Raw genomic sequence first — 13,427 nt, forward strand, 5'->3', positions numbered from 1 at the left:
GAATATTTACATTATTCTTGATTTTCTAAATATTTTTCAGAATTTTTCGTGCAAAAGAAAATTTTAAACCATTACGGTGGTCGTAACAGTTGTTACACCCCTGTATCGGCCGTTACAGCCGATACCTGCATCGGTAATAGTGGTGACCGTTACGGCCATCGTAACCGATACGGAATACCTTGATCCTAGTGGTCTGGAACTGTGCAACATGAAGTAAAGAGGACTGCTGGAAAGGAAAATACTCTGTCTCGAAAGTACTTAAAGATATTTCCTCAAGATTCACATGGGTGTTCATAGTTGTTTACGGGTCGTGCAAACCAAAACTATGGGATGAATTTTGGGAAGAGCTAGATTTGGGGCAAAGTAAATGGGGATTACCATGGTGCGCCATAGGAGACTTCAATGTGGTAGGATTCTTGAATGAAAGATCGAATGGAGGGCAAATTACAAGAAGTATGAAAAAGTTTTTAGATTGGATCCTTATAAATGAGTTATTGGACCTTCCTATGGTAGTAGTTAAATTCGCATGGTCAAATGGGCAAGCTAATCCAATCAAATCTAAACTAGATCAGTTTTTCATCTACCTAGAATGGGCTGATAAATTCTCGATGATACATCAAATGGGCCTGCCTAAACCAATTTCTGATCATTGCTCGGTATTGCTGAAGTTGGATGAAGAGGACTGGGGACCACGACCTTTCATATTCGAATTGGCCTAGCTAGAAATAGAAGGTTTTGCGGATAGGGTGCTTGAATGGTGGTCATCCTTCTCGGTTCACGGAGGTGCAAGTTTTGTGTAATTCTAGAAATTAAAGTTGTTGAAAAAGAGAATTTGTTTGTGGAAAAGGGAAAATCTACAAGGGCGGGAGGAGGAAACTTCTAGGTTTTTGCAGGAAATTCAAAGTTGAACTTGAAGAGGTAGATGAATTATTGGAAGAAGAAAGAGGATGGTGCGTGATACACCATCCAAAATATAACACAAGGGTGCGGGAGCAAGGTATCCCGTATCGATATCGGTTGGCATAACGGTGCCCTCTGATACCGATACGGATACGAGGGCGTAACGGCTCGTAACGGTGCAATTTTATTTTATTTTTTTGCCAAAAAAATATGAAAAAAGCATGGATTAAATCCGGAATATTCTAAGCATTCCAAATATGCATTCATTTATAAATTGGAACATGTTTATGGTGGTGTAACGGTCCACTCTTTGGTGAGAAGTTGTATCGGACTGTCTGATGAATTTATGAACCAGATAACCTGAATTTGACTACAAAATTCATATATTTAATTTTCTAAATATCTAATTTATATACTTAACAATTTGATATCATTTCTCCCAATAGTTCTTTTAAAAAATGAAATTAAATTCAGGTAGATCGCGTTGCCAATTTGGGGCTAACTTGGAGGACCAATCCATGCCCCAAATCAGCCTCAAATTCATACAATTTATTGGCATTATCCCACTTGTGAATTGGTGGGCATTTATTGGATAGTGAATCATGAAAAAAAAAAATCAAAAGGCCCTATTTTAAAAAATAAGCGTCCACAAATTAACAATTAAAACTATTCAAACAATTTGATTTTGGCATTTTGAGTTAGCAATTACAGTCCATAATTTAATTGGTAAATTTTAAGTTAATACATGTCTCGTGTACAATTTTTTAAGGGCCCGAATTAGGTAGGACTCGGATTGTGAAGTATAACAGACGAGTGTCAAAGTTTTTTGGACCCCACTCGTAATGAATGTGTTATATCCACACCGTCCATCCATTTTGCCAAATAATTTTAGGGCATGAGCCCAAAAATGAGGCAGATCCAAAGCTCGAATTAGGCAAGACTCGAATTGTGAAGTGTAGCACACAAGTGTCAAAATTTATTAGGGCTACAAAAGTTTTAGATCAAGCTGACATGTGTGTTTTCCCTTCATCCACGTCAGTGTGACCCTATTAATAGGTTGATGGAAAATAAACATTAAGGTGGACCCTAAGAAATTTTTAATGGTGAGCATTCTATAATAACCACTGTTTCCTATGCTGTGGTCCACCTGAGATTTGGATCTTACTAATGTTTTGAATCATAACCTAAAATGATGTGGCAAAATGGATGGACGGCATGGATAAAATACATAAATCATGGTGGGGCCCACGTGGCACATGTACATTTTATTAACTTGTGCGATGTGCTGCGTAACTCGTATGCAGTCCATTCATTTGACGTAAGCAAGTCCTGTGGGTCTGATCATGAGGTATGTGTTATATCTAAACCGTCCATTCATTTGACGAGCACGTCTTAAGGCTTGACACGAAAAATAATATAAATCTAATTATCAAGTGGACCACACTGCAAAAAGCAGTGGGGGATTGAACGTCATAGAAGTTTTGGATCAATATGAAATTTGTTTTTCCTCTTCATTCAGGTCTTTTTGACCTTATGAACAGATTGGATGGAAAATAAACGATATGGTGGGGCCTACGAATTGTTTAACGGTGAAAATCATTATCTCCGCTGCTATTTTTGGTGTGGTCCAAACGATCTTAGGATATGATTCATTTTTTGGATAATGCTCTAAAATGATCTCTAAAAATAGATGAACGGTGTAGATATAATAAATACATCACTGTGGAGCCCATGTAACTTTGATCTCCTTTGAGCCGTTTGTACAACTCCGAGCTCGAGTGTCAGCGCTCGTCTTAGCATGACACGTATCTACAACAACTATATAACTGGTGTGTGGTACACCAGCCAATCCGCTTCCGATTTTCTTTTTCCCATACGAAATGAAAAGGAAGGGAGAGAGAGGAAAACCGAAAAGAAAAAGAGGGAGAGAGAGAGAGAGAGAGAGAGAGAGGAGGAGGAGGAGGAGGCCTGCAGCAGTCCGAGAAGAAGAAGAAGAAGAAGAAGAAAAGAAAGAAAGAAAAAAAAAAAAAAGGTATGGCTTTTTTTTTCCCTATTTTTTTCTCTTTTTTTTTTTCCTATTTTCTTTAGCCTGTAACAGCCGTTACGGAGACGTAACGGCCGTTATGGCTTGTAACAGGCGTAACGACCCTGTAACGGCCGTTACGGTCACAGAATCGGGGGGGGTGCCCATTTCGACCCCGTATCGCATAACGGTGTCGGCCGTTACCATTACATATCGGCCGATACAGCCGTATCGTAACGGATACGGGACACCTTGTGAGGGAGGAAGAGATCAAATGGCAGCAAAGATCATGAACAACGTGGCTAAAAGAAGGTGACAAAAATACCAAATTCTTTAATGCAATAGCTAGTGCTAGAGCGAGAGCCAAAAGTTTAAAGCTTTAATGGGAAAGGATAGAGGGCAAGGGTTTGTGCCAAAGTTAATTTTTGACAAAATATGAATGGCGAAGACTGGTGTTTGACAATTTACAGTTCGATTCAATGTCAATAGAAGTGGTAGAATCTTTGGAATAGGCCTTCTCGAAAGAAGAAATCAAGAAAGCAGTGACAAAATTAGGAAGTGATAAAGCCCCAAGTCCGGATGGATTGCCGAGAACATTTTATAATAAAAAAGGGATCTAGTTAGAAAGGATGTGATAAGCTTTCTAAATGAATTTTATGATAGAGCTATAATAGTGTCGGAATTAGGGGCTACCTTAATAGTATTAATTCCTAAAAAGGAAGGACTTGAATGCCTTAGAGATTTTCACCCTATCAGCTTGATAGGTGGTCCATATAAGGTTGTCGCTAAAATATTGTCTTCTAGATTTTGTGCAGACTTAAAACAAGTTATTTTGGCTTCGCAAGAGGCATTTGTCAATGGAAAACAGAATGTGGATAGTTCTTTATTGGAAAATGAATGTATCAATTCTTGTAATAAAAGAGAGAAGAAAGAAATTGTAAGGCATATGATCATGTCGACTGGGAATTTTTGCATTACACGTTGTGTAGGTTGGGATGCTGGATCCAACTGTGATATTGGATGCAAAAGTGTGCAAGGTCAGCTAAATTCTCCATGTTAGTTAATGGGTCACCAAATGCTTTTTTCTCAGCTTCAAGAGGGTTCTGTCAAGGTGATCCGCTTCCTCCATATTTATTTGTGATAGTAATGGAAGCGTTCAACAAAATGATAGAAAGGGGAGTAGAGATCGGGTTGGTGGAGGGTTTCGGGGTGGATAATTCGGATTTCTAGATTATGCACTTATAGTATGCGGATGATACTCTATTATTTTGTAAGGCGGATGATATAGAAGTGAAGAATCTTTGGTCGATAATTGTTTGTATTGAGGTGGTCTTGGGAATAAAGGTAAATATTAGTAAAAGCGAAACTTTGAGGGTGGGTTTACTGAAAGAGGGCCTTTAGACTTATGCGGCATTATTTGGATGCAAGGAGGGCTCTTTTCCGACCACTTACCTCGGGCTTCCGTTATGTATTGGAAGACCGACGAAACATGTGGGACGAAGTGATTGAACGTTTTGAGAGAAAGCTATCTAAATGGAAAATGTGGTATCTATCCATGAGCAGTAGAATTATGCTCATAAAAGCAACAATGTCCAATCTTCCAGTTTATTTCATGTCACTAAATGCCCGAAATCAGTTCCGATGAAAATGGAAAAGCTGAGGCGGGATTTCTTGTGGAAAGGAGCAGGAGATAGTCATAAATTCCACTTAAATGGGAGGAGGTATGTAAACCATGGGAACTAGGGGGAGAAAGGGTTAGAAAAATGGAGGAGATGAATCTAGTGCTGTTAGGAAAATGGGTTTGGAGATTTGGGGTAGAAATGGGATCTCAATGGTGAGAGGCAATTGGAAGAAAATATAAAGTCGAAGAAAGGGTTGGTGGGTCAAGTCTTCTTCTATGTACTGAGCTTCTTACTTATAGAGGTCGATAGCATCACTGAAACATAGGGTGTGGGAAGGAATAGGTTTCTAGTTGAGTGATGGGAAGAATATCCGATTTTGGGAGGATATATGGGTAGGAGATAACAGGTTGAGTGTCACATTTCCAAGGTTAGCAGGGATATCTAGGGAGGCAGATCTGAAAATGGCAAGCTGCTTCTCTAAGAGGGGTGAGGAAACTATCTGGGCTCCTCCGTCTAGAAGTAACCTAGAGGATGTAGAAGTTGAAGAATTTTGTGCTCTTTTAGAGTTGCTAGTCAAGGAACCTCAAGCACTAGAGAATGTGGATTCGCTCAGATGGCTTAAAGATAAATCTGACAAGTTTTCGGTGAGATCTTTCTACATAACGCTAAATGGGAATGATGCTAGCGAAGAGGTTTGCCTGATGTCATTTATACAGCGCTACAGAGATCCGCCAAAGGTGATGGCATTTGCTTGGTTAGTAGGCAGAAAAAAAGGTGTTAACTATAGATACTCTCCGTAGAAGGAGAATGATCCTTCCGAGTGTTTGTTTGCTTTTCTATCAAGCCACTTCATCCATTGTTCTTTTGCAAGAGTAGTATGGGAGAATTTTTTCCGACTTCTTGGGGTGTTATGGGTGTTGCCGAATTCAATTGAAAACTTTTTTCTGGCATGACATGGTGGGGGGGTCAGGAAAATCAGGTTCAAGAATTTGGTGTTCAAGTATGCTAGGTGGATTTTGGGCTTTGTGGTCGGAGAGGAACAGGGCAGCTTCAGTTGTGTTTAGAAGGGAAAAACTTCATGTTATGGAATGGGCAAGGGCTGTAAAACTTGCAGATCAATTCCCAAAATGCTGGCAGTGTTTGTAGTTTTGTGTTGTATATTTGTATATGGTAGCTTCGGCCTTTACAATAATATTGTCAATGTTTAGAGGAAAAAAAAAAAAAACAAAATATTGAAGTTCAGTATCAGGTGGGGAATTAATAGCGCCAGCGGTGGAATGAGGAATATATTTTTGCAGGGTTGCTTCGACTATGGAGGCAGAGTTTGGGAAGTACATTAGATTCAAAGTTGGAGTAGGGGAGAGTTCAGACTTCATGAAACTTGTGTCCCTAACTCCCTATGCTCACTTGCCCAATTGTTTTAGACACTCGAAGATCTATTTCGATTTGAGAACTGATAGAAGGGTGTCTGAGCACAGCATCTTCTCTGTGAAATCTTCCTTAGAAACTTTTGGATATGGAGTCTTTTTGGCTATGTTGATTTCAATCAGCTTTTCTTCGCCATGTTACCTTTGAAGGTAAATGTGTTTTGTTGGACAGAAGTTCTAGACAACATTATTAAGATTGACCACCTGAAAAGCAGGGGTCATGCTTTACCAAACAGATGTTCAATGTGCCCAGCTTGAGAGGAGTATGTTCCCCATCTGTTGATGCATTGAGGTCTCTCATGGAAGATATGTACTAAACTCTCACTAGGTTAGGCTTCATGTGGGCCATCACTAGATCGGCTGCAAGACAATTTTCAGGCTGGTGAACTCTGTGTCGCCCACTGGTATCTCTTCGAAGATGGCTATCCAAGCACTGCATCATGGAGTAGTGCAAGGCAGATAGGAAAATGCTAGGGATATCCTTCTAGATGCTCATAACAAACTAGGATGGAGTTATCTGAATCAGTTTGGATCATTCAAAGCCAAAAGAAAGATGGTCCCAACTCATGTAGCTTGGTTAAAACTGAACTTCAATAGAAAGTTGACAAACGATCAGGGTCCAGCTGGTTTAGGTGGGATTCTAAGAGACCATCAAGGTATGTACACAAAGACATTTTAGATTTTCAGTTTTGGGGAAAATGAGAATTTGGGGCTTTTGGATTTGGGAATTAAGGTTTGAGGTTTTAGGGATTTAGGGTTAGTATTTTAGGAAACTGGGTTTGGGATTTGGGATTTTAGGTAGTAGGGTTTGAATAGGGTAAACAAGGGATGAAAGGAATGGGGAAGCCAACCATACGGACAACCCTACAAGTATGTCCGTACAGTTGTACGGATAGGTGGGTACGGCTAGGTATGGCCATACGGGTGTACGGTTGGGGGGAGTGGTTGGGAGGGAGTTTGGGACAAGTTAGGTTGCAGGTGTATGGATTGGAAAAAGGAAGAACAAAGATGGAGATGGAGATGGTTTGTTGTTGGAGAAAAAAGAAAATAGAACTAGAAAGAAAGAGAAAAGAGAAGAAATACATTTTGAAGGAAGAGAATGAAAGAGTGATAACTTGGATTACTCCATGGCATCACACCAAATCACTTCAATCACAAGAGGTTTTTGCTTCATCTCAAAGCAAAGAGAAAGAAGAAATTTTATTTCATATGCTCAATAATGGCTAGGGTGTAGACGTCCAAGCCATATGTAGTCTCAAGAAAGACTTTTTACAAAAAGACACTTTCAGATAAAAAAGTCACATAAAGACGCTCAAAAAAACAAAAGTTGTTCCCAACTCCCTTAGCAAAAATATAACCTAAACCAAAAAATAACAAACATATAAACAACTAAATAAACTAAACTATTCCATGGCCCCTGATCAAGATGTCTAATGACGATGATCCAATAGTCGAAATGGTCCAATTAAGTAGCCCACATGCATATTCCCAGTGTGGGGCCTTTAACGGGCTAGGCACTCGAATTGGGCCCAGAAGGCCCCATGTATGCATCACCTAGCCAAAAAGAAACAGGAGCTCTCTGTGCTCGGATGTCCTCATCAGATGGTGATCACAAATGTGTGTTCAATGTCTCCAGGATGTCGACTCAGTTAATCATCTCTTTATGTTATGTGATTTTTCTAGCTTCCTTTGGAAATTAGATCAACTCTTCTACTTATTCCAAGTTTCGTGGTCGATGTCAAGCTCTATCTCTAACGTTTTTAGAGGCTTGGGAGGGAATATGCCTAGTTTGGAAGAGGAAAGTCATGCGTGTCTTTGCTATCAACACTACAGTCAGTTTGGAAGGTGAGATAACAGTGTGTTTTGAAACATAGAGATGCAAAGGGATGAAGTGTTATGCTTAGGTCAGGAAAAGGTTATTGAGAGGCGGTGTGGCACTCATGAATTCAGCAGTGCTGTGGAGTGCTCCTTAATGCATTTTGCAAATCAATGACCTCTCATCATCACCCCTATTGTATTAGTGTTTGCTTCTTGGACTCCTAATAAAATTTCCACTATTTTAAAAAAAAAAAAAAAAAAAAAAAAAAAGAGAGAGCAATGAATACCCTCTACAGAGATTCCAGAGATCTACTCAAGCTTATTCAAAAGATTTACACATATTACAAGAATATCCTCACGGTCATTGAAAGTACAAACAATGCCCTTACATAATTACACCACTAGTTAACGTTCACACTCAAACTACATTGGCAAAGGCTGAACATTGGACTGAAACTAAACGTAGTTTAAAGATGGATTGCATGCATAAGATTTGAGATTCAATCTTTCAAAACTCTTCAGCATAATTGCATAAATTTGAGAAAAAATAAAAATAAAAATGAAGGGGACTGTTGAAAGGCTTCAATAGAAGAATCACTTCTTTCAAAGAATCCAATCAGTAGAAGCAACAGTCTAATATTCAATTGCACATAATATGTCTCTAGTCCACATATATATAACCTTTTGCCATCTACTTTCATACTTTTAACACCAGACAAGTTTCTTATTGAAAAAGGGAAACTTTTATCAAACTTTCACAGAGAAAGAAGAAGAAGAAGAAGAAGAAGAAGAAACTATTTTGAGCTTTTTGCTTAATCCTGTGACCAAGCAAAGCTGCCCACACAGTCAAATGATTGATCCAGTGGGACACACAAGGCAAACCACCATAGAAATAGCCATCTGATTGGTCATGTTGACCCCACAGACCAATTGGCCCGTTAATATGGGCATCCAGTTGGTCCTGTAGACCCCAAAGATCAATCAGATGTCCCTTTTGGACTCTTTCAATGGGTTGGAAAGCAGGAGGGCCCACCTTTGGCCCTATGTGTAGACATCTGTACATGTGGCCTGGAAGCATCACAGACTGCATACAGATTAGATGGAGTTGACCACCAGCCAGACAACTATGAAGTACAAAGTAGATACGAGGAAACACATTTGTTGAAGCAAAAGGTTTTGCAGAAATTTTTAGACACTTCTCGACAAAAGTATTTCAACAGAAATGTATATAATGTTGTAACAAGAATTACGATGAGTTTATATGACATGAGTCAAAGCATACCACAGGTAGCATAATATGGAACATGGTAGTTAAGATGCAACTTTGAGAAATAAACCGCACATGACCTCAGTCCAGGTTATATGGTTCTTGATGACCCCAGATTCAGAACAAGTGCAACAGTATCTACATTTTGTAGCATATTTGAACAATGATGCAAAAGTAAATGAATACACCCGGATATTATAATGGTTGACTGTCAAATTTGGGTTCAGCTAACAAAAACATGAATCTTACTGTTGGTGTCTTAAAGTTGTTTCGTTGTCCATGGCAGCTGTTGAGAGAAAGTGGACAGGTTCCAAAGTTCGCATATTCTCACTCAACCACTTGCTGTAGGGTTTCGATAAGGCCACTCGCTTTTTGACATCCGTATTTTCATAGACCTGTGGAATCAGAAATTTTTCAATGTAGAAAAAGAATTGGTTATTGAAGATAGAGCATGCCAATGAAGACTACAGTTACAATCTTTACAAAACCAGGGGCACAAGGAAGAGCAGTGATCTATCTTGGGCAACAAGGAAGAGCAGTGATCAAACTTCAAAATTTTTGAGAGAAAATGGAAAGAAAGAATAAACAACAGCAACAAAATTGTTATTGTCACTAGTTTTCCAAACATCCATATATGAACAACTTGTCCCAATGTAACATATGCCAACAGTAAAACTATAGGCTTCCTTCATTAACAATCAATACAGGATCAAATTTCCTCACAAGTAATTATAAAATATAAGGATGTCAAATGGAACTCATCAGATGGTAACCTAAAATTTTCTTACAAAAGTAAGATCAATGCTCCCCAAATTCATCTCATGACTGCCATTACAGGATCAAATTTTGAAAACACCGGCACGCTAACAAGAGAAACGAGGATGTCCTTTATTTATTAGGTCGCAACAGTTGCTAAATAGTTCCACCTACATCATTTTGGTGCAACGAATTTTTCCTTTTCCATGGATGTCAAGGTTTTTTCTTCTCTTTCTTCTCTTTCTTGAACTAGAAAACGAATAAAAAAAGGGAACTACAATATAGGGAAAGGGAGGTGAGAAGGCGTCGCCACTCAATATATGACTCCTCACACCCCAAGAACTCCTGAAAGCCTCATGAGGAAAATTAACAAGAGTTTTACAAGATTTTCCCCAAGGAGAGCTCGATCATCACGTAATATTCCATTACTGAGCTCATGCCAGACTGACCGTAGTCTAGCAAGAAAAGCTTTCCATGACACCTTTCTCTTCGAACCAGTATACAATTCAACAAACTCATCATCATCCATATTGCTATTGAAGATAAGAATGCATTCATATTTCAAGGAAGATAAATAAATATTACACACAATATGTCTATATGTAAGACCCGAGGCCCCGAAATCTGGTTTGTACACTGGATAGTTGTTGACTATAGGTCCATTGGCCCCGAGAATGTTTTGACTTGATCATAATGTTGTTCTATTATCGAGCCGCAAGCTGTATTTCAACCCGATGTCCGAATTTTAAGATACAGACTTAAAATTAAACAATTTGACAAATGACAATTATGTCCTTATTTTATCTGGCGGAGCCCCACCATCGAGTTTTCAAAATCCGTTAGGTCCGAGAGCCTAACCGTTGTAACCGTAGTCGAGTTACGGAATTAATGGCGAAAACGGCATGTCAATAGGACACCCGGATTGTAAGTTTTGCATAGAGATGCACATGTATATTTTGAGAAAATATACTTAAATGACCTCGATGTTTTTGAACTCTTTGGAATGCGTTAGTTCAAATTACTTAAATAACATTATTATATTGCTACTAAAAGTATAAACTTTTCAAAAATCATCACAAAACATCCCATAACTTTTCTTTTTAGACAAAAGCTAATTTCAAACCATTTTCAAGTCCATGCATATGAAAACCCTTTAGCAACATTCCATTTTCCAGCACTCTTTCGTGTTGAGTGTGAAGTTGAGAAGAAGAAAAAAAAAAAGAAGGAAATAGAAGCTGAGGTTGGGAGCCAATCCTCTGATAGTTACAGGTGAGTGCATAGATTAGGAGCACGCATATGTGTACGTTGGGGTTTCCTTCAAAACCCTTTTGCTAGATTTTCATTTAGGGTTAGAAAATTTCTGGATTTTCTGTTTTAGGGTTAGGTTTTTGCTGGCTTTTCATTTAGGGTTAATAGATTGCTGGTATTTCTGTTTTACGGTTAGATAATGGCTGGATTTTCTGTTTTAGGGTTAGGTTTTTGCTGGCTTTTCATTTAAGGTTAATAGATTGCTGGAATTTCTATTTTACGATTAGATAATTGATGAATTTTCTACTTTAGGGTTAGGTATTGCTGAATTTTCTAATTTCGAATTAGGTAATGCGGAATTTTCTTAAAAGCCCTATAAAAGATGAGATTTCTGATTTAGGGTGAGGTTCTTGCTAGAATTTCTGATGGAGTTGGTTAATTTGTTGCTGGATTTTCTTTTAAAGCCTTAAGCAGACTAGCTTTTCTGATTTAAATTCGTTAGGTTATTGCTGGATTTTCTTAAGGGTATGGCTGGATTTTTTGAGTTAGGTGATTAGGTTACTAATGGAAGATTAGATGATAGAGATGATTTAGTTTTGTTTAAAGTCATACGTATTTCTAACGGTTTCTCTTTGTCCCTTACAATGTCCGCCCGCTACCTGTTTGACAAAATGTTTAAAAAAAATATCCTTCACCCTTTTGATGTAGTTAATTCTTAAGAAAAAGCATGCTTCTGGCATGAAGTCTTATAGCAGAATAAATCTCGGATTAGATTTAGATTGGCTAAGTCATGTGCATATCATATGCATAATTCATCGTCGTTGTATCATTGTATGATTGAGAGTGGTCAAGTCAGGTGCATATCATATGCATGATTCATAGTCGTTGTATCATTGTATGATTGAGAGTGAATGATTCATATCATGGTATGGTGATATGGTGATCATCGTGGGTTGTGTTGTGACACACAATGTGTCTATGATGGGGTTGTGTTGCAACACACGATGTGTCTATGATGAGTATATAAACCGTCTAGATACATGATGTATTATATGAGACCCCTATGAGGAACTTAAATGTATGAGGAGACCACATGAGGAAGGTCGTCCTATATTTGCCTTGAAAACCATGACATATAGTGTTTGTGTGTGGACTTATGCATATGGTGATTATAAATGCGATTAAACATACTTTGTTATAACTTGAGTTGGACACCACACCGGAAATGTGTAATTCGACAAGACATGATTAGAGGGTCCGTGGGTGAAAGTCCCTAAACCCCGATTAATACCATTGGGAGCGACCAATGCTTAGCCCGGGTGGAAGAACAAAGCGTTGGAATGCCGAAATACCAAAGTAGGCAACGACTCCCACCAACGCGTGTCGATTGGTTGAGAGGTTTGACCTGACCTGCTTATGGGCAAGCAAAGATAGGTTGTGGGTGACGAGCTCGTAAATTGTCCGCTATCGTTTTGTCAGGCGACTTATGACTTTTCGTTGTTAGGCAGATAGTGAGGTTCAACACAAGTGGGTTAGACTAGTTCGGCCCGTGAACTATGTAGTCCCACCTCTGTAGTTGACCACAGTGGAAAAGTCTAAACAAGTGGGTAGCAATCATATGCGAGTCCCACCTCTGTTTTAGACTTTGGTGATCCAATTGGGAAATATGAGAAGTTGTGGAAATGTTGAAAGAGTGTGTATGTTACAAGTGGGTAGAAGTTCCACCTCTGTAATTAAAAATGATTTGAAACATAAAAAGTGGCATAATGCATTGTATCTTTAGTTTATTGTTATCAATTCAGAAAGCCTGTGCATTCTTGTGCATTATATAAGCATAACATGAAACATGCATTTTCACTACACATACGCACTCACTGGGCTTAGTAGCTTAAGCTTTCCTTTCTAATTTTTTTCAGGTGAGAGTAGGGAGCTGCAGGAGTAGATGCTACAGACTCCAGTTGTCCTTTTTTGTTTCGTACATATCAGTGTATATATTTTTTTGTAATACCCTGAATATGTATATCAGGTATAGTAAATATGACATGGTTTATGTTTTGGTTTTGCATTGATGTGCTCAGTTGTACACAGTAATATATGTTGAATATGATGAATTTGAGAAATGATACGTGTTTGTCGTCTTTACTTTCAGAAATCCTCCTTGTGGAGCCCCGCTTATGGGACTTAGTATGTGATAGTTGGAAGTCCCAAAATCGGAGTTCTATGGAGGCTGTCAACCAAAATTTGGTGTATAGTAATCATGGATTACCAACACTAGATTTAGGGTCGTGACACTATATATATTGGCATACATATGAAATTTATAGCATGACATCAACCTCCTCCGAATTGCAGCTTTAAAAATGAAT

The 13,427-nt window shown here is 38.6% G+C and overlaps 1 protein-coding gene across 1 annotated transcript in view; it reads right to left on the reverse strand.

Moving 5' to 3' along the window:
* LOC131251260 (ferredoxin-dependent glutamate synthase, chloroplastic-like) overlaps positions 1-13,427 on the reverse strand; it is a 175,449-nt gene that overhangs the window by 83,488 nt on the left and 78,534 nt on the right. Inside the window, exon 9 of the mRNA XM_058251878.1 lies at positions 9,307-9,452. Within this exon, the coding sequence (XP_058107861.1) occupies positions 9,307-9,452 (146 nt within the window). The remainder of the gene's footprint in view (positions 1-9,306; positions 9,453-13,427) is intronic.

The sequence above is a fragment of the Magnolia sinica genome, chromosome 7 (genome assembly GCF_029962835.1).
Source record: "Magnolia sinica isolate HGM2019 chromosome 7, MsV1, whole genome shotgun sequence".
Lineage (NCBI taxonomy): Eukaryota > Viridiplantae > Streptophyta > Magnoliopsida > Magnoliales > Magnoliaceae > Magnolia > Magnolia sinica.